Raw genomic sequence first — 21,785 nt, 5'->3', positions numbered from 1 at the left:
TTTTTTTTCATGCGGCAGTCAGCAAGCCGCTGTCATTCGGGGGAGAGCACATTGGACGTCAGCACTCCCCAGTGGCCCATTGCCCTCTGCAAGAGATGGCACAAAACATTTTTGTCACGGGAAGTGCTGGGTGCCCTCAGCTCCCGTTGAGACCACGCTGAAGGATTAAGCCCCAGAGGAGATGCAAAGTGCCATCTATGGCATCAGCACCGCCCTCCCTGTGGGACCCAGGAGTCCTTCTGAGAGGACAACAGGTGGCAGTACCTTTGCTCTCACAAGGACTGAACCTTGTCCCTCTGCTGGGAGTCTGAAATCTGCAGCCGCGTTCACAGAAGGATGTCACGTCTGGCCTGTTCCCAAAGGGACGGGAGTTCTCAATCCTTAATAGTCGGAGCAGAAGCTGATCTTGGAGGGGAGCTCGACAAAGATAAAGTCCCCCACTAAGGGTCCATCTACATTACAGCTGGGCGGGTGCTTCCCAGGGCAGGAAGACACATGTACTAGCTGTGCTCGAGCTAGGATAGCTAGGGGTAGCCTGGGCAGCCACCCACATACGTACCCGGGGGCCCAGGCCTGTTTGTACTTGGGTGGCTAGCCCGAGCTGCCACGCGTGCTGTCCCCGCTTACGCTGCTACTTTTAGCGTCTTAGCCTGAGCAGCGCGAGCAGGCGTCTGTCTCCCCGCGCTGGGTAGCACGCGTCCAGCAGCTGTGTAGACGTACTCTTATGGAGGGATAATCCAGTCTGCTTAATCCAGGGATCAATCCTGTCATCCTTCCTCAGACAGAACTCGTAGCAAACCCACTGGAGGTCCTTCCTGAGTAAAGACTGCAGGGTTTGAGCTGTCAATGGGGCATGTTGGCTCCAATGCTGGCTAGGCAGTAGTTCCACAGGAAGCCTCCTGGGGGTGGCGGGGAGCCCTCAGACTAGAGTACAATTGAATAGTTATCAGTGACGTGACGCTGTGCCCCAAACGGCGACTGGTAGGCAGGGTCACCATGGCAGGGGTAGCACGTTTAACACAGGTAGGGTAGGGCAGTTATTCTCCTCCGTTCAGCAACGGTTCGAGCACAGCTAGAGTCCTACCTTCTGCTTCGGGAACCAGGTCACAAAACGATGCTTCCAGAGGGCAGCAGCTGAAATAATAGAAGGTTTGAAAAACAGTCCTTATTGAAAACAACCCCCCTCCACAATCCAAAGGCTGTATTCAGCAGACACACGGCAGTAGTTCGTTGGAAGGGACAGGGCCCAATTCTGCTCTCTCACTGGGGTTTTACCACTGTGTAGAGCCTTTGATTTTAGGGAAGCTACTCCTGGCTTTCATCAGAGGATGAAAGAGGTGCACCAGGTCGTTAGCGTTTTGCAGCCATTGCCGCACAATGCAAATAGGATTGATAAGTGAAGAGGCTGGTCCTGCAGCCCGTACTTGCAAGCAGCCCAGACTCATGGGAGGACATCAGTGGGTGACGGGTCTGCTCATGTGAGCAAGGACTACTCCAGTGAGAAAGGGTTGCAGGATTGGGCCCTAATTTTGGGTGCCCAGTTTGAGACAAGGTGGGCTTGATACTCCCAGGTGCTGAGTACTCGCAGCTCCATTTGAAGTCCAGCAGGAGCCGTGGGTATTCAGCACCCTTGACAATCAAGCTGGACACCCGAAACTTGTGGGTGCGTCAGAAAATCTAGGTCATGTAATGGGACTGGCACGGCGCTTGGGACCCTGTGTCTCTTCTGCTCAGTTCACACTGTAGAAGACAAAACGCACAACCATATCCCAAGGGTGGGGTCTGATTCACTCTCACCTGGCAGAATGCGGGGGGACGATCTAGATGGACTCTGCATGGAGTCTGTAATTTAAACACGTAAAGGAACGCGATGTTCCAGACATTGCCGCTTTGCATTCTGTTAGGGGCAGACTGATTAGCCTTAGGAAAGAGAGCTCATTTTACGTAGAATACACTATGTGGGTTTACTCTGGCAAGATAAACATTTCAAATGAAACGAGACACATCCCTTCTACACATCCGATGTAATGAAAACTTGTAATGAAAATCCAGTTATTTAAATAAGAGGAACTGCTAATATTTAAGCTATTTTAAAATTAATTTATCTATCTGGTGCCCACTTCGTGTATCTGTTCTTGGGGAAACTCAGGAGGTTGGGGTTTTTTTTTTTGTTTTTTTTTTATTTAATACAGTTAGAAGCCAAGATGAAATGGCATTTGAACTGGCATCCAGCCAAACAGCCCTTGGTACATCTGCTCCCGAGGCCCTGGAGTTAAAGCGACGCTGTCAAGTTCAAAGTCGTGGGATAGATTCTTTTCACACTTACTTTTGATTTACATCAGTGTATCTCCATTTAAGCCAATGGGGTTACCCCAAATATCAGAGGAGACCTTGGGCCCATATCTATCTTATGAATATCATCATGTTACAACCCTGAATTTGGTCAGTAGGATTGTTAGGGTCACCGGTTGCCATTTATGCTGTGTTGATTCCCCCCCCCCACACCTTTTTGCTCAGCATAATCTTTTCCTAGACTGATCAATATCGCTCTTTGGGCCTGGTTCATGACTCTATGACCCCAGTTCTGTGCCAGAGCTGTTTTACCCCTTGATATGCCAGCACAATTCTGCTGTAACAGAGGGGTGAATTAGATCCCCTACATAGTGTATTCCAGGTAAATGCTTCGTCTTGCACTCACCAGGCCAAATCCCCAGCTGGTGTAAATCAGCGTGGCTCCTTGGATTGATCTACTCCAGTTCAGACCAGCTGAGAATCTGGGTCACACAATGGGCCTCATTCTTGTCTCAGTTCACTTTTCCACTTGTCTAAATTATTTGGGCTAGATCCTCAAGTAGGGTAAATCAGCATAGCTCCATGGATGCCAGTGGGGTAACTGGCTCGCTGACTTCCAGACAGTTACACCTGGCTTCCTCCAGTCTGAACGGAGAATCAGGCCCAATGACTTCAGTAGGACTGCTTCTAGTCTGCCTGGCCGTGCTAGGGTTTTCAGCTTCAAATCCTTGTTCTGGACAGATACCAAGGTAAAAAAGCTCTAGCTTCTTACCCTGAATATAAACACATTTTAGTCACAAAAACAGTCTTGATGCCCACCAGGCATCTGGTGCTCTTGTAGAAATTCCTTCCAGAACAGCTCTGCCACCTCCCTGTCCCAGGATTTGCCCACCTGCTGTGTAATCCCATGGTGCCCTTACCTAATGCACAGATGATGATGATACACGGAATAGTCTATGATTTATCCTGTGGGGGGAGGGCTGGCCCCTGTGGGGCAAGGGGGGGAATTATTCAAAACACCAATAGGTTTCCGTGGGGATCCTCTGCCTCATTGATCTTGAGTGGTGTCACCCAAACTGCCAAACGAATGGTCTGTGAGGCAAGTTTTCTATGTAAGACGAATTAACTGTAGGGAGTGAATAATGACGGCCGTTAGCTTTCATTATCTGTAGTGATATGCTCCATTTTTCAGTTTTTAAAAAAACGGGAGGGGAGGGGGACTGCTTATAAATAGACTTGTTAACTAAACAAGGCTTTGGAGCATCGCTGTAGCGCCAAAGCTATGGCAATAAAAACTTGCCTCGATAAGGGGACTTCTCACGAGGAGCCTGGGTGAAGGATTTGCACGACACTGATATAGTTACACCAGTGAGAAGTGTTAGTGTGTCGAACAGGCAAACTGGCACCAATCCTGAACATGGAGACTACAGCATCACCTTAGACCCTGATCTGCAAAGACCAGTATTGAGGCTGAACTTTAGACACTGACTTCCACTGAAGTCCTCTTGCTTCAGGAAACCACTTAAACATGTGTGTTCGCTTCAGTGGGATTTCAGCATGAACTTTTCAGGCTGGCTTTCTGAAAAGGGGCTGTATCCGGCAGCATGTCTTTAGTGTCTGTTTTCCCACTGACAGAGGGCTATCCCACTTACCTTTAGGCAGACCTGCTGCGAATGCCGTCATGGCATACCTGGCCTTCCCATAATGCTTCAAATAATTCCCAAATGCCGTGGCAGGGCCGGCTCCAGGCACCAGCGCAGCAAGCAGATGCTTGGGGCAGCCAACAGAGAGGGGCGGCACGTCCGGCTCTTCGGCGGCAATTCGGCGGCAGGTCCCTCAGTTCCTCTCGGAGGGAAGGACCTGCTGCCGAATTGCTGCTGAAGAATGAAGTGGCGGCAGCTCCGATCGCGCCATCTTCTTTTTTTTTTGCTGCTTAGGGCGGGAAAAACGCTGGAGCCGGCCCTGGCCATGGGCCTGCTTTGTCTCTCATACAGCTGTGCAACTCCAGTGACCTTCTATGGAGTTATCCCTTGTTTGCACCAGGGTGTGTGAGAGGAGGTCATTGAAAACTGTCTCGCTGGTAAAACAGTCTAAACAAGCGCTGTCTCTGCAGCTGGCTCATAGGCCTCGTGTGGAAAAGACTCTGGGGGTTTATGGTTTGTTGCAGTACTTGTTTTCTCCTGGTGCAGCTGAAGCCATGTGTCCTACCCAGCACGTGTGCATGCAAAGTCTCTTAGGAAATCTTAGTCTGACTTGGGTCTGAATTATTCAGTTCTGTTAAACCAGGGTTAGCACTAACAGTCTGTGTCACAGTAACACTGAATCATTAGCATGCTGCTGGGGCATAGAAGGCTTCCAAGGAAGAAGGGGCCAGGGAGCAGGGTAGTGGGAGGTGAAAAAGATGATTGGCATCTGGATATCACGTTTCATCCAAAGTCCCCACTGTTCTGTGCTCACTTTACAAAGGGATTTACTAGCTGTACAATTATATCAATTATCTATAACATAACTTGAATGATTAGGTATACTTATGGCAATCGCTAGGCAATAAACTGCAAAGCCATGTGATAAAGAGCAGGCTATTGATCATTGAGCATCTCCCCTGCATTCTACCCACTGATACATCCTCCCGGGGACTAATTTGAACATTCCAAACCCTTTGAGACACTTCAGACAGACGCCCTTTGAATGAATGAATAAATATAAAACAACCTACCAGTGAAGTGTTTGTTAGTTCGTCTCCCCACCGCTCCAGTGATTACCCTAGTCCAAGGTTTAGGAGAGTAAGTACTAACTCCCGCAAAAATGATGTGTGTGAGATCTGATATTTTCTGACTCCGCCAGGCCAACAGATGGGAGGAGTTCTATACTCTTGGAGAGGGATGATCTCTGACTTGGACTCCTTCCTGGCAGGAGAAGGTTATGAGACACTGGGCAGTATCTCTGTGGTTCTGGAAAAGCTAGACTGGGCCACGGCTAGAGGTTTCTGAAATGTTGCTGGTTAATGGGGAGAGGCAGCGTGGTCCAATGGATAGGGCACCCGGCAGTCATTCAGAAGACCTGGATTCTGTTGTTAGCTCTTCCACTGACCTCCTGTAAGACCTTGAGCAAATCACTTCACCTCTCTGTGGCTTCATGTCCTCTCCCAGCCTCTGTCTTGTCTAGCTAGACTGTAAGCTTTCTGGGTTGGAGACTGTCTCTTACTGCGCATAGAGTAGCACCTACAGACCCCAACTACAGCACAGTGGGGCCCTGATCTCAGCTGGGGTATCTCAGTTCTGCCCGTATTGCAGGTAGCAATAGTAGAAACAATCAATGCATCCGCATTTAATATAATAATGCCAGCAGCCTTTCCGATCCTGTTACGTTACAAATAATAGCAAAAATGCCATTGTGCATGAGAGAGAGATTGCCTCTCTGAGTCCGAGTGGCTGTGTGGCATCCAGCAATAGTTACCTTTGGTAACGTATTGGGGAGGAAGTGGCTGCGACGCTTAAATCAATGGGATGGCAGTAAAATGGGGGCATTGAAGGGTCTTGTCCTTTCGTGCTGCCTGGCACCTTCCAGATGGCACAGAGGACTCAAGTCATGGAGACACTGGAGTCCAGGATGGCTCCTCCTAGGAGTCTTTATTCCTTGGCTAGCAGTGATCAGATGGATGATGGGCTGCAGGTTTCTGGGATACAGTGAGAACTGGAACTTTTACAACCCTCCCTAAGGTCACCCTTGAAAGCGAGTTATAGACCCTTCCCTGTAACTGCAAATCCCTGGAGATGTTTGTAACTCTGCTTCTTGTGTAAAGGGGTGGGGCACTAGAGGACAATGAAAACAGGGAACATGGACCACATGGAAAGATGACCTTCCGTAACAGTTGCTTTCCCCTGTTCTTCTTCCAACTGCAGCCCTCTTCAATCTAATTCCCGTGGGCCTTCGTGTGGTGGCGATCCAGGGGGTGAAGGCAGGTCTCTACGTCGCCATGAATGGCGAGGGATATCTCTACAGCTCAGTAAGTACATTGCCCAGTTTGGTGATTTCAGAGTTGGTTTCTGAGCACATTGCTGTGTTGGGAACACTTCGGACAGCCTGGCACAGTGGAGCCCACTGTCAAATAGACTCTTCCCTGTCTTTAGCAACTACCTCAAAGTATCTCCATGTAGTTTCCGGACAATATTCTTCGACCTTTAGTTGAAGTTACACGTCTGTTTGCTCCTTTGGACGGCCGCTTAACTCAGGTCTTGCTGTGTTAGGTTACCGAATCTGCTGGATCTGATCTGGTTTTACATCAGTGCGACCACCCATTGCCTTCACAGAAGATGCCCCAGATATACACCAGTGAACCTGATCATAGTAGGTCCTGTTCTCCACACCACAGGAATTGTGTTGATTTCAGTGGAGTTATTCTGGATTTACCCAGTGTAACTGAGCAGAATGTCTCTGTATATGAGTGGTCTTTTTAACACAGTATAAAAGATCTACAAGACACATTTTACTGACTAATTCCCAGTAACTTTCTTAGATGGCATTAAAAAGTCTGAGGTTATTCATCAGATTCTCATTTGAAGTAAATCATTGATTCACAGTGATTTACTAAATAAGGCAGTTCTTTGCTGGAAATATTTTACGCTTGAAATAACTTCACACTACTGCTATGCACTAAGGAAATTGTTGTTGACACATTTGTAGAGTCTATGGGCCAGACTCTGACCTCACTAACTCCAGTGCAGATCCAGCGTACTGTAATTCTGCTGTTACTCCTTTAAAAATGTGTGTGTGGCTGGGGTGGGGGGGTGGGGTGGATTGGGGATACGACCACTGAATAGGAGATAGCACAGTTCGGTTTTTGGTATCTGGCTAATTGATCTGTAATGTGGCTATCGCCATAACCTCTAGGACAAAAGGTGGCACTTAAATCACTTGCTGATGCAGAACTGACTCTAGTTACCTCACTGCCGAAGGACGGCACGGTTGCCATCTCATGGGTCGAAAACAGCTCTGGGGTCATCTTGTCCCACCACCCTGGAATATTATGAATTCTTGTCAGAGCAGGACGATAGGACTGAATGCGAACCTGTGTCTCACGACTTGAAGGAGAAAACATGGTACCACTGAATACGTTAGCTTACCCAATGAATACAAGGTGCCTGGTGGGTCTGTGGCTCTTAGGCATATTTTCCTCCTTCTGGTAACTGTCGATCAACTTCTCCTGTAGTTTCCTCTGTGGCGCTCTGTTTGCAAGATAAAATCACTTTGTGGATGCCTGTGTAAGCGCTGTGGGATCAGAGCTCAGACCCTGGATTAGCCTCTTTGCATGCTGTAATCACAGTCCGAGCAGTCCGGAGTGTAAACGGCCTCGTCACCCCCTCACTCTGTTCAGGGTTGTTCCTTATAGTATGATCTCAACAGGATGAAGCGCTCCAGTTTTAAACCACTCAAATAACTGTTATTTCTACTTCTTACCTTGGGAGGCGATAAGATCACAGAAGTGCAGGGCTGGAAGGGAACTCGAGAGGTCACCTAGTCCATTCCCTGTGCCCCGCCACTTAGGAGGCATGTTTACATCTACCTAGACCCGTCCCAGAGAGGTCTTCTGTCTAATTTGTTCTTGAAAACTTGCTGCAGACTAAGCCAATTCCTCCTTGTCCTACCCTCGGTAGACGTAGAGAACCATCGATCACTGTCCTCTTTATGACGTCCCTTTTCTATTTGCAGTCTGTTATCAGGTTCCTCCTGAGCCTTCTCTTCTCAGGACTGAGGCAATGTCTGCACGACCACTTATGTTGACAAAACTTTTGTCGCTCAGGGGTGGGGAAACCCCCGAGTGATATAAGTTGTGCCGGCATAAGCGCTCGTGAGCACAGCGCTGTCGGCGGGAGAGCGTCTCCTGCCGACGTAGCTACCGCCGCTCATTGTAGTTTCATTATGTCGACAGGAGAGTTCTCTCCCGCCAGCATGGAGCGGCTACGTGAGCGATCTTACAGCTGCATCGGTACTGCCTAAACATGCCCCGTTCGTTCAACCTTTCCTCATAGGTCAGGTTTTCTCAACCTTTTATCACTTGTTGCTCTCCTCTGGATTCTCTCCAGCTTTCCAAATCTTTCTTAAAGTGTGCTGTCCAAACCTAGATGCAGTACTCCAGCTGAGGCCTCACCAGTACCCAGCTATCTCCCATGTCTTACCTATGGCACTCAGCCGGAGCCTGGTGGAGCTCACTCTTAGGAAATTACAAGTCATCATGCTAGTGTGGCTGGGTATTTGGGGATCGCGTGTTAGTTTTCAAAACTGGGTGGCTGTCAGGACGGAGAGAGGGATAGATCAGTCAGCTCTCTGGTTATGCCAGAAACGTCCCTTTCTTTCACAGCTCAGTCCATTTAAATGTAAATTAAGTCTAATCAGTTGTGTCCCTTTAAATAAATCAGTTCAATTTACCATGATACTGATCTTCTTTGTAAAGCACTGTGAGGTCCCAGGATGAAAAGAGCTATATAAGAGTTTGGTGTTTGTATTATTATTTATTATTACTGTTGGTATGGTTAACAATATAAATGGTTTACTTAATTGCAAACTCTTTGGGATCGGGAACCTCCTGTTTTGGATCTGTGTCTGCACACCGCTGAGTGCAATAGGCCCTGATCCATGACTGGGTCTCCTGGGCATTGCGGTAATACAAATAATTAATTCTTGAGATAAATTGTATGGGGTACACGGATTGTGTGACTTAAACAGAAGTGGCGTTCTGCACAATAGAATACCTACTTCTGTACGGGGCCCTTCAGAGAAGCTAGAGTTCAGAATTCTTGTCGGAGTAAAAGAATTACAAGGAGGAAGAGCAGTTAAGAGCTTTGTAAATAGAGCTGGTCTGAAAACTTAGACAGAAATGGGGGGAAAATGTCTCTGGAATCTTTCAGAATTGTGTCCATGTTTTTGACCAGCTCCATCCACAAATATGGGAAGCAATCCAGGACTAATGATGCAGGAAGAGCTATGGGGCAGCAGCCCCAGACAACAGGGGTTGCAGAGAAGAAGGCTCTCTCACTGACACGTGTGAGATCATGTGAAGGATTGAGGAGGAGCTGGAGGGAGACCAGGAAGGCCAGAAAAGGAGGTGGTGGCTGGGAGGCAGGATGGACTGCTTTAAAAACAAGGAGGAGCTTTCCCTTCAGTCAAACAAATTCTCTTACAGTTAATGGGTCAGATCGTCCGGTGCTGCAGATGAGTACAGCCTAATGGGACGTTGCCGATTTACACCAGCTGAGGATTTGGCCTGGTACCCCCAGCTGAGAGCTTTACTCTGATTACATTATCCCCGCTAATGGTCAGGGGTTAGCAGGACGACTGGCGTGGGCATGGTTACGGGCTGCGGTTTTGATGGTTTTCAGCAACAATAAGAATTAAACTGTTTCTTTCATGAACAAAATGTCACTGGGAAGCAAACTCCTGGGTGCTGTGCATGGATGTTCCCAAGGAGACGTGGCTGACTGGGCCTGGCTTCCCTGCCACACCAGCTCTCTGCTGGGCTGACTCCGTTGTCTCGGGGGAGCTATGCCTGACTGACAGCAGTGTAGGCTTCACCCAAAGCCCATTGAACTCAACGGGCGTCTTCCATGGGCTTTGGACCAGACCTGAAGTGAGAGGGAAAATGAGGCCTGGTATTTAGAGCTGGGATGGCTCGGTCAGCTTAACAGCAAGGACTGTGGGTTGAAATGCCTCTAAGCATCAAAGATAAAGGATTGAACCGAGGTCTGTAGCTGGACTGCTAATTACTCAGCTCAATGTCGACTGCAGCTGGTGCCTCTCACGAGGGGCAGGGGTCAGCATGTGGCACTGGTGTATGGCTCTCAAAGGCTCCTTTGGGTCCTGTCTCCCATACTAACCACTGTGTCTTTCATCTTTTGCTTATAGGACCATAAGACACAGCTTTTCTCCGCCTCTGGCGTGTTTAACTTGCAGTCAGGCACATGCCTGGTTTCTCTAGGGCAGTGATCAGTGATTTGGAATAAGGGGCTAATACTTCTCGTTGACTTTGTTCACTCACCCAGCTCCACCCTCCCCTGCCTGCTGATCCGTCTCCCCCGCATTTATCTGAGCAGGTTCCAAATAAACCAGCTGGCCAGGGAAACGCTTCTTCCTTCTCTCCCAGGAGCCTAAATTCTCCGCTGCTGTAAATGGGCAGAGCTCCACTGACTTCCATAGCGTTCCATCTGCTTACACCAGAAAAGAATCTGGCCTGGGTATTGCCCTGCCAAATCAGGCCAGGGCTTCAGATAGAGGCTGGGTTGGTTGGTTTCTGCCAGCGCCAGCTGCGTAAGAGGAAGATGCAAGAAGTCCTCTCGAGTACAAATTGAGCATAACCAGCCCTCAAGGGAAGTGTCTTCCCCAACCCCTGTCAGCTAGGGCCAGGCAGCAGAAGGACTTATAACTCTTAACCATATCTATTTACCCTGCCTAATGCCATTAGAGATGTGGTCATAATCCATATAAATGTGCAATCCTCTTTTGAATCCTACTGAGCTCTTGGCCTCAGTGATATCATGTGGCAGAGAGTTCCATAGGTTAAAAATGCATTGTGTGCGTTTGTTGATGGGAGAGGGGTACTACCCGGGTAGAAGTGCAGGAAATTATGTAGAATTTCCCATTGCCTGAGGTCTAGAACAGGCAGAATTCAGCCCTCGGCCACTAACAGGTTTTCTGCATTTAAACATCACAAGAGTGAAGCCCAGTGTCTTGTGGCTTAGAAATCAGACGCTTTCCCCACTAGAAAGTAAAGACTCCCAGTGAGAATTTCCAATTCTGTAGTCATCACACATTTCAGTATAGAAAAGTTGGACTCCCTCTGTACCCTGTCTGCATGGACTCATGGGACCCGCTTTTTGAGAAGCGCTGGTTGGAGCCGCTGAAAACCGCTGGAGCTCTTGATGCTGAGCACCCATGAAAATCAGACCCTTGTTAATTAAGGCATCTGGCTTTTCAGACAGAGGAATGTAAAATCTAGTCCCAAGAACATGTTCACAAACTCTCCAGCCTGTTCCCTAGGGAGTTTTCCTGTGATGTGGGTTAGCTGCAAACCACGTGAAAGTGCATAAAGGTTTTCTCAGCATCTGTTGAAGCGAATGCCATCACTCGCCCCTGGATTCTCCTCTCGTGACTCAGACATTCAGCCCAGACTCGTGCTGATAACAGTTTATACCACACCCACATCTATTCCATAGATACAAATAGGATAAAGTACAGTTCTTGAGCCATCTACTCCAGCTCTGATACTGACTCCTCAGTGACCTTGGAAAAGTCATGTAACCTCTAAGCCTTAGGCTCCCCAGCTGTAGAATGGGATACCAATGTTTCTCACAGGGGTGTGGTGCAGATGAAGTAGTTAAAAAGGTCCTTGGGGCACGGACCATCTTTTTGCTCTGGGTTTGTACAGGGCCTAGCACAGCATGACTGGAGCGTCTCGGCATGGTGGTAATACAAATAATGTCTGCCAAGTGCTTTGCGCGTGAAAATTGCTGAGCATTGTTCTTTTACAGTGAAAGCCCACGTGGAGCAAAAGTACCTCTTCGGGCTCATTGGATTGCTCAGCGTGTATGGAAATTCTCTCGCTCTCTCTCTGTTATGTATAATTCAGTGGAGTTAGAGCTGGGACCAATCTGGTCTCAAATACATAACACTTCTGTTTTCCACTGGATAGAGTGTACTGCCATAACACATCCCCCGTTGTTTAACTCGGAATTCTAATCATTTTTGATATGGGAAATTGTAATCCATTATGTATTGGAATGATTATGAAAACTCGAACAGATTTGCCATGAGAAAAGCCTGGGCGGCTTTCAAGGGTGCAGTGTGCGTTTACCATATAAAATGTGTAGTTTGAAATGCAGGGAATTACAGCTCAGATCCCTTCAAAGATCATTGCTAATGAAGGAGTGATGATTATGCATAATAAAAAAACCCTGAACAACAACAACCCCCCATGTCACCTTACGAGCTCTGTGTATCTTTCATTTCCACTCTTTCTTTGCCTTTTTATTCTGTTCTTTTTGTGCATAACATTGTGCATAACAAAGATGTCTTGCATAATACTAAACAAGCATCCAGGGAAGTGTGTATATTAACAGGACTTTTATCTGCCTATATTGTCATAACTATTTTACCACTGCTCCTCTAGGGTTATTACAATATTACCTATGCTATTTCAAGGTCATCAGCTAAAATCAATTGGCACTACATTGCTCCTGTAATTGGCTGGTGTATCTTTTAACACCGAAGTATGTGCCACTTTTGACCTCTAGTGGTTATACTTTACTTAATTCCCCCAAAAGTGCTGTACTGTTAAACCTGCCAACTAGGCACAGTCACTACATACTTCCCCATGTCCCATAAACAAATTCAGCCTTGCATACTAGGGTGCTTGTGGTGTGAGAGGTTCTGTTGGGAAAAGTTATTTGATTCCTGCCTTGTATTGGATGTCCCTGACGTGTAGCTTCTGATCAGCCCCCCCGGGGCTCAACTCTCTCAGGGCATGGAACCTTGTAAGCACAGCTGTCAGCAGTACTGTGGTTATTTTTCCTTTGAGGTGCTTCCACAGATGTTGCTTTGTCTCCATTACAAAGAAGTTTTGTAATGCTCCAATGTCCGGCTCTGTTAATCTCTGCTGGTGCATAGAGAAAGGCAGGTGACGCCAGGGATGGCAAGCGCTAACTGGCCAGTTAGGACATGGCAGAAGTGCGTACGGAGTTATGACTGGCGATCTTTAAAAAGGGGTCTGACGTGACTTGGCAAGTGCAGCCCCTCTGCTCTCCAGACAAGGAGGGGTTGACAGGACGTTGGAATGCTGTAACTTCTCGGGCAAGAGTTCCTCATTTCGCTTCTCAGTCAAGGGGCCTGTAGTCTAACGACAGTTCTAGCATCATGCTGGGTAGAGGGATCAGGTGGCTTTTCAGATGAACTAGTTTTAAACCTACTTTCCAGAGGGCCGAGGCTTCTGTGATGCTGTTTCAGAGGACAAGGACAGTAGCAGCAGGACATAACCCTGATTTCCTGGCTGGCTATTCCCCGTCTCATTTAGTAATAGCACAGATTGAGGGATTAATGTACACGGGGGCACCATCCTCCCCTCCCTGCAGGTTGAGAATAATTCCCCTTGAGTTCAGGGGCATTATTCCAATCCAAGGGCAAGCAGCAGTAGAGAACTGGGCCCCTTTCACAGTTAGTCCCAGTGCAAAGCACTTAAGTGCATGGAAATACACCACTCCTCATACATACTGTCAGAATACGTAGTTCCATTGACATGGAAATTGCAAAACCAGGGTGATTTCGCCAGAATTTCATTTTAGAACAAGACGGGGGGGTGGGGGGGGAGAAGGGGAGGGTTCTGACAAGATTGAAATGTCCCATTTTGATATTTTTGGAATCAAATGTTTTGATTTTTCATCTTGAAGTTACCTTGTTTTGATATTTTTTTTAATTAGGCATTATAATATAATGCAAAATAACATGCAGATCAATTTTTTTCAAGTTTCCCTTTTGAGATGTTCAGTTTTCATTCCAATTTGAAATGAAGCCAAATCTTGAAATATTTCATGAACTGGAAGTTCCATTCTCCACATTCCACTGAATCGGTGGGATTCGAGCTATCAGTGGGATTTAAGCACGTGTTCAAAGTTAAGCACTTGATTCAGCAAAGTACTCAAGCAGGACCCTAAAGAATTGTGCCTTTGTGTAAAGGATTCCGTGTTTGCTCAGGCATTTCTCCTCAGCTAGTGATATACAATCAAATCTCTCTAACTGAGCACTGTAGAAGTGATGAGAACGAGGCAGACATATGCTGACTTGGTCCGGAACTTTTCAACAAAAGGTTTGTTCATCAGAAAATACCTGTTTGTTGGAACCAAAACTTTTCACAGAATCATGTTTCAATTAAACTTTCCTGGGAAAGATTTTTCAGGCCCAGGATGGAATTTCTGATGTGTGAATGAGAGCATTCCACCACAGGCTAACCAAGGTCCTCACCTGTAATGTGGGAGACCCAGGTTCAAGATCCTATGGTGCCTGATTCAGACTGGGGACATCAACCTGAATGCCATCCCTATTAGTTCTGTTGGCGGGGACAGAAGGGAATGTTATGCTAGCCTAGGTCCCCCTATCTTCTCCCACCTCCCCACTTCTCCACATTCCTGCAACATCTCAAGGGCATACTGGTTTGCTGTGTTAAATTCCAGTATAATTTAGACGTGGATTATTTTGCCTATGAAGGGGAATATCTATCTTCCACAAGTGAGAGCTACCCATAATTCATGGGCATCAGAGACACAGCTGAAGTTAAGATCTTCCCTAGTGGTGAAAGAAGGATAAATATCACCCTTCCTGGGTACAATACTGTGTTTTATGTGGAGAGAAGGTTTTAAAAAAGAGGACATATTTGACTGAGATCAGTTTTGTCATAACGAGTGGTTTGGATCTGTGTTCTGCTACCGCTGAATTCAAAGATGGAAAGAATAAAACAAGTGAATAGGGATGGCTTTGCCAGACACTGACTAAAGGTTTGGGGGTGAGAGCAGTCCTTGAGAGGTAGACGGAAAAGACCAAGGGCAGAGGGGAGTAGCTTAGGGTGCAAGCCCATCTAACCAAGAGTGACAGGATGGAAAGGAGCAATGGGAAACTTTTCAGTGATAAGAATTGTTCTGCTGTTGGCTCAAGGGAAGCCGTAGAAGTCCAAAGTGCTTGAGATATTTGAAACTGTACTGACTAAGCCACTGGAGAACACGACTGTAGGGAACAGACTTGGATGGGAGCCCGGATCACTGTGAAAGGACATTGGTTTCAGATCTTGTCTCGTCCACCCACTCACCAGAGACAAGGATAGTCAGATCAGTGGTGTTGAACTCCTAGGCCTCCTGCCTCGTAGCTATTTGCCATCCTGAGCCCTTGGTCCATAAGGGCCAGATCCTGATACCTTTACTGACATTGTGTGGTACTTTGTATGCAAGTTGCTCCATTGAAATCAATGCAGTCAAGTACAACTCGGCATGAATAATGGTGGCAGAATCTGGCCATAGGGGATTAAATGTGCTTACACAGGTCCCAGTTCAGCAAAGCACTTAAGCATGAGCCTAGGTGCTTTGCTGAATCTGCATCCCTGAGCACCCTCTGTAGTGGGGGCTTTCGCATTTAGGGCTAAAGGTCGCTTGACATTTAAGTTAAATCAGCATCTTAGCCAAACTTTTCAGAGGACTAATTGTTACTGCAAGGAAAGCTCCGAGTCCACCAGCATTCTCTCGAGACAGCGCAGGCTGCGCCCAGAGATAGGGCCAACGGTTCTGCTTTTACTGCTGCCAATTAGTCATTACTGTGATTTGCTGCATGTTGACAGGTTTTTTTCAGTGCCGCAGAGAGCGTGGGAGAGGCAATATGCTTGTTCCCAGGGGCTTACAGTCTGTGCAACCCAAAGGTTATCCTCGAGAGGGCATCTCGCCAACAGCAGTGCTCAAAGGCATTGTAGATCCAGAGAACACAGGCAGGCAGAATGCAGCTGGGAACGGGAAGTATGCTGGTCCCTCCACGCCCCTCCTGCTACTTCCCCTGGCCTTCTGTCTGGCATAATGGAGAGGCCTCCTATGGTCCTCTTCTCCATACGTGCTTACAACCGATGAACCAAAACCTGGGCCTGTGTGACTGGATCAGACTTCAGGAGGGAATGTCTGAGACAGAGCTCCCTTCCTAAACCTCAGTTCAGTACGTCCCTTTGCCAGAGGCACGCTGTTCCTGGGCCCCATTGTGCAAATGGCAGAATGCAGCAGCAGAATTAACAAGCCACTTGGGAGCAAGTGGCTTGGTAGAATTATTTAAGAGCAGGCACTAGTTACAGAACTTCAGTTTGAAAGGAGGAAAGTACATAGGACTTAATTTAACCCTGCGGGTGCGGCTTATACCCCCGAGCCCAAAGGATCGGGGAACCACCCAAGGCCTTTGCTCCCAGGAGAGGACAGGCAGTGGTGAGCAGCAGCTTTAAAATCCACCTGAGACCACCCCACTGTCAGGTGCTCCCTGGAAGATGCACTGATTCAGGTATGTAGGTTAATGGGTTTGAACAGTAATAGTAGCATAGATCGTGAGATGCCCGTGTACACGGGACCATTTCTTCCTCTACAGGGTAAGAGCAGCTCCCAGTGACTCGCAGATACACCCTAATGATGATGATATTATTGATTTGTGTTGCCCTAGGGCCTAGGAGCTCTAGTCATGGACCAGGACCGTATTGTGTACAAACGTAGAATTAAAAAAAACCAGTTCCTGCCCCACGGGACTTACAATCTAAGTGTAGCACAAGAGACAACAGCTGGATATGGACAGCGAGGGGAGCGCAAAGAAACAATAAGATTATGTTGATCAGTATGACTGGCAGTGGGCTCTGTAGACCACTTGACCCAGAAGCTTTTGGGCTTGACACAGGAATTGCTGGGTGAAATCCAGAGTTAGGCAGGAGGTTGGACCGGATGATCACCAGGGTCCCTTCTGGTCTTAAAACCTACATGTGAAATCCTGGCTCCATTGATGTCAATGGCAAATCTCCCATTGAGTCCAGTGGAGCAAGGATTTCTCCCCGTGAATCTACAGCTTTGGTGGGACTTGTTGAAATCTTGGGGACAGTGGGGGAGCGAACCGGGATCGATTCACTGTCATCTAAGAAACTGGACTTTGTTTAATGCTTCGGTGTTTGCTCAGAGATATTTTTGTCCATGACTGTTGCTGTGTAACTGAGTCTATGTAACACCTAAAGTGAGTGCGTGGTTATTGATTTTTAGGGTGGGAGTCACCAATATTTCCACACAATATAAGTTTTTCTTTTTTAAAAGATTACACATTTCTAGCCCTCATGGAAGCAAAGAGCCTTCATGGTTGGCATCACAGAGACTTGGTGGGATAATACACATGACTGGAATATTGGTATAGAAGGGTATAGCTTGCTCCAGAAGGATGGTGAGGGAAACCAGGGAGGAGGTGTTGCCTTATATATTACAAATGTATACACTTGGACGGAGGTTGAGATGGAAATAGGGGAGACACTTGTTGAAAGTCTCTGGGTAAGGATAAAAGAGGTAAAAAACAAGGGTGATGTCATGGCAGGGGTCTACTACAGACCACCTAACCAGGAGGAAGAGGTGGATGAGGCTTTTTTTAAACAACTAACAAAGTCATCCAAAGCACAGGACTTGAGAAAATAACACGGCAGGGCACAGATTAACCAACAAGTTCTTGGAATGTATTGGAGATCATTTTTTATTTCAGAAGGTGGAGAAAGCTACCAGGGGAGAGGCTGTTCTAGATTTGGTTTTTGACAAATAAGGAGGAACTGGTTGAGAATTTGTATCAGAGGGGTAGCCGTGTTAGTCTGAATCTGTAAAAAGCAACAGAGGGTCCTGTGGCACCTTTAAGACTAACAGAAGTATTGGGAGCATAAGCTTTCGTGGGTAAGAACCTCACTTCTTCAGATGCAAGTCATCAGATGTCTTGCATCTGAAGAAGTGAGGTTCTTACCCACGAAAGCTTATGCTCCCAATACTTCTGTTAGTCTTAAAGGTGCCACAGGACCCTCTGTTGGTTGAGAATTTGAAAGTGGAAGGCAGCTTCGGTGAAAGTGATCATGAAATGATAGAGTTCATGATTCTAAGGAAGGGCAGGAGGGAAAACAGCACAATAAAGATAATGGATTTCAGGAAGGCAGACTTTAGCAAACTCAGAGAGTTGGTAGGTAAGATCCTGTGGGAAGCAAGTCTAAGGGGAAAAACAGTACAAGAGTTGCAGTTTTTCAAAGAGACATTATTAAGGGCACAAGAGCAAACTATCCCACGGTGTAGGAAAGATAGGAAGTATGGCAAGAGACCAGCCTGTCTTAACTAGGAGATCTTCAATGATCTGAAACTCAGAGTCCTCCAAAAAGTGGAAACTAGGTCAAATTACAAAGTGTCGGAGAAAAACAGAGTTCTCACTTTTTGTTTGGGTACAGCAAGTCAGATGCTTTATTTTCTCTCTATCAATTGCATAGAGGGAGAGAGCTAAGCAGGTCTCTCAACAGGTAAACAATTACAGCAAGCATTTATACCTTTTGTTACAGACAATAATGAGCAACAGCTGCATTTTGTTTATACATAGGTCATTCTGATATCTTGTTTTGCTCACTAATGTAGACTCTTAGTCTACATTCCATATTATCTACACAAGGTCGCAACAACTTCTCACACAGTTCTTTCCCACTCGCCTCACACATTCCTCGCTTCTACAAATCTCGCGTTATTAGGGTTACAGTTAGCCTAACTCTTGCTAACGAACTGTCATGCATTGCATCCCCTTCCTGGCAGTTCTTTCTCTGCTTCCACAAAAGTATGAATATAAACAAATAACACAAGTATGTAGGGACAAAATTAGAAAGGCCAAGGCACAAAACGAGATTAAACTAGCTAGAGACATAAAGGGTAACAAGAAAACATTCTACAAATACATTAGAAGCCAGAGAAGGACCAAGGACCGTGTAGGCCCGTTACTCAATGCGGGGGGAAAACAATAACAGAAAATGTGGAAATGGCAGAAGTGCTAAATGACTTTTTTGTTTCAGTTTTCACCAAGAGGTTAAAAGCAATTGGGCGTTTAACACAGTGAAGGCCAGTGAAAATGAGGTAGGTTCTGAGGCTAAAATAAGGAAAGAACAAGTTAAAAATAGGGAAATACACAAGTTAGCTGTCTTCAAGTCACCAGGGCCTGATGAAATGCATCCTGGAATACTCAAGGAACTAACTGAGGAGATATCTGAGCCATTAGCAATTAGCTCTGAAAAGTCATAGCAGATGGGAGAGATCAAGAGGACTGGAAAAGGGCAAATCTAGTGCCCATCTATAAAAAGGGAAATAAGGATAACCTGGGGAATTAGACCAGTCAGCTTAATTTCAGTACCCAGAAAGACAATGGAGCAAATAAGCAATAAGTTTGCAAACATCTCGAAGATAATAAGGTGATAAGTAACAGTCAGCATAGATTTGTCAAGAGCAAACTTGTCAAACCAACCTGATAGCTTCCTTTGACAGGGTAACAAGCCTTGTGGATGGGGGGAAGTGGTAGATGTGGCATATCTTGATTTTAGTAAGGCTTTTGATACTGTCTTGAATGACCTTCTCATAAACAAACTAGGGAAATATAGCCTAGATGGAGCTACTATATGGTGGGTGCATAACTGGTTGGAAAACTGTTCCCAGAGAGTAGTTATCAATGGTTCACAGTCAAGCTGGAAGGGCGTAACGAGTGGGGTCCCACAGGGATCAGTTCTGGGTCCAGTTCTGTTCAATATCTTCATCAATGATTTAGATCATGGCATACAGAGCACACTTATAAAGTTTGCGGACGATACCAAGCTGGGATGGGTTGCAGGTGCTTTGGAGGATAGGATTATAATTCAAAATGATCTGGACAAACTGAAGAAATGGTGATATTCAGACCTCAGTGGTTCAGCAGCCAAATTAGTGATCAACATTACCCAAAAGTGTCACAGGAGTGTGAATTCATTGTTTCATTTACTATTTTTGTATATTTAAATCTCAGAGCAAAATGACTGACCAAGTATTATTATTTTATCCACTACAATTGGTTAATAAAATAGTAAAAGCATCCTGATTGTGATTGGTTAATCGCTTAGACTGGTTAATAATTAAATCACACAGTGTGTTGCAATGAGCTGTAGGAGACACATTAAAGAGCCACTTGTGGCTTACAAGCGTCGGTCCGAATATCACTGGTCTGAAGTAAACAGGATGAAATTCAATCCGGACAAATGCAAAGTGCACCACTTAGGGAGGAACAATCCATTGCACACATACAACATGGGCAATGACTGCCTAGGAAGGAGTACTGCGGGAAGGGATGTGGGCGTCATAGTGGACCACAAGTTAAATATGAGTCAACAGTGTAACACTGCTGCATCCCAGAGCCTCATTCTGGGATGTATAAACAAGACACAAGAAGTAATTCTTCTGCTTTACTCTGCGCTGATTAGGCCTCAACTAGAGTATTTTGTCCAGTTCTGGATACCACATTTCAGGAAAGATGTGGACAAATTGGAGGGAGTCCAGAGAAGAGCAACAAAAATGATTCAAGGTCTAGAAAACATGACCTATGAGGAAAGATAAAAAATATTGGGTTTGTTTAGTCTGGAAAAGAGAAGACTGGGAGGGGACATGATAAAAGTTTCAAGTACATAAAAGGTTGTTACAAGGAGGAGAGAGACAAATTGTTCTTGTTAACCTCTGAGGACAGGACAAGAAGCAATGGGTTAAATTGCAGCAAGGGAGGTTTAGGTTGGACATTAGGAAAAACTTCCTAACTGTCAAGGTGGTTAAGCACTGGAATAAATTGCCGGGGGAGGTTGTGGAATCTCTGTCATTGAAGGTTTTTAAGGACAGGTTAGACAAACACTTGTCAGGGCTGGTCTAGATAATACTTGGTGCTGCCTTGAGTGCAGAGGACTGGACTAGATGATCTCTCGAGGTCCCTTCCAGTCCTACACGTCTATGATTCTGTGAAAATGGGATTGCGTTTGCTGGGCATATATAATATGGGAATGCACCAGTCATGGTATTTAAATAAGAATGGCTATCGAGCATATATCTGAATAATGGAGCTGGTTGGAGGCCAGAATTTGCATTCCCTGGGAAAATCTGACATTTTGAAATTTGTTTTCATTCTGAGAAAAATAGATTCAGAAATGTTGAAAGCATTTGGCTTCAATAATATCAAAATATAATATAAAATATTAAATATATCCATGTTATATAATAAAACATAAATATATGACATTGAAAATTTTAATATAATGAAAAAGTGAAAGTGAAATGAGAGTGTTGAAATTATTCATTTTGCCTTTATCCTGTAGAAAATGTCAAATTGAACCAGGAACCGTTTTGATTTTGATGAAATTCTGTTTTCTCGTGGAAAAGTGTTCTGCTGAAAACCTTTTTGACCAGCTCTACTCAATATATTTAAAGAAGTGAAATAAATCAGTATGCACTGACAGTAAATGCTGTTTATGGCCATACACAAGGCAGTTTAAAAACAGTTCTTATGAAATATACTGTCAAAAGTGGTGCTGTTTTTTAACTTGATTTTTCTGCAATAGTGTTAAGGGTTCTGGATGTGACACCCAGAATTCTGGGCTCTGGGGGCATGGGAGGGGGAAAAGTGGAGCTTTTGAAGTCACAGAAGGAAAAAGTAGTGGTTTGGGGCGGTCACAGGTGGAAGATGATTTAATAGATTGTAAGGCCAGAAGAGACCATTTTGGTCAATGCTTGGAACTTCTGGTCTGGTCAGTACTTTCCAGGATCAAAAGCCGCTTTCGCTGATGCTCTGATATCGCTCTGACAATTTCTCAGGGGTCTAGGAAATTGACAGCTGCTTCTGTTCACGACTGGAGCTCATCAGTCCTTTTGTAGTGTATCAGGCTGCTTTCTGCTGGAATTTGC

General features: G+C 45.9%; 1 protein-coding gene across 3 annotated transcripts in view; it reads left to right on the top strand.

Annotated features, from left to right (window-relative positions):
* The window catches only part of FGF12 (fibroblast growth factor 12), a 176,838-nt gene that overhangs the window by 81,655 nt on the left and 73,398 nt on the right, over positions 1-21,785 (top strand). For all 3 annotated transcript variants that reach the window (XM_065410810.1, XM_065410809.1, XM_065410811.1), the window contains exon 3: positions 6,195-6,298. In XM_065410810.1, coding sequence (XP_065266882.1) covers positions 6,195-6,298 — 104 coding nt within the window. The remainder of the gene's footprint in view (positions 1-6,194; positions 6,299-21,785) is intronic.

The sequence above is a fragment of the Emys orbicularis genome, chromosome 9, assembly GCF_028017835.1.
Source record: "Emys orbicularis isolate rEmyOrb1 chromosome 9, rEmyOrb1.hap1, whole genome shotgun sequence".
NCBI lineage: Eukaryota > Metazoa > Chordata > Testudines > Emydidae > Emys > Emys orbicularis.
This window is presented reverse-complemented; position numbering and strand designations above follow the sequence as displayed.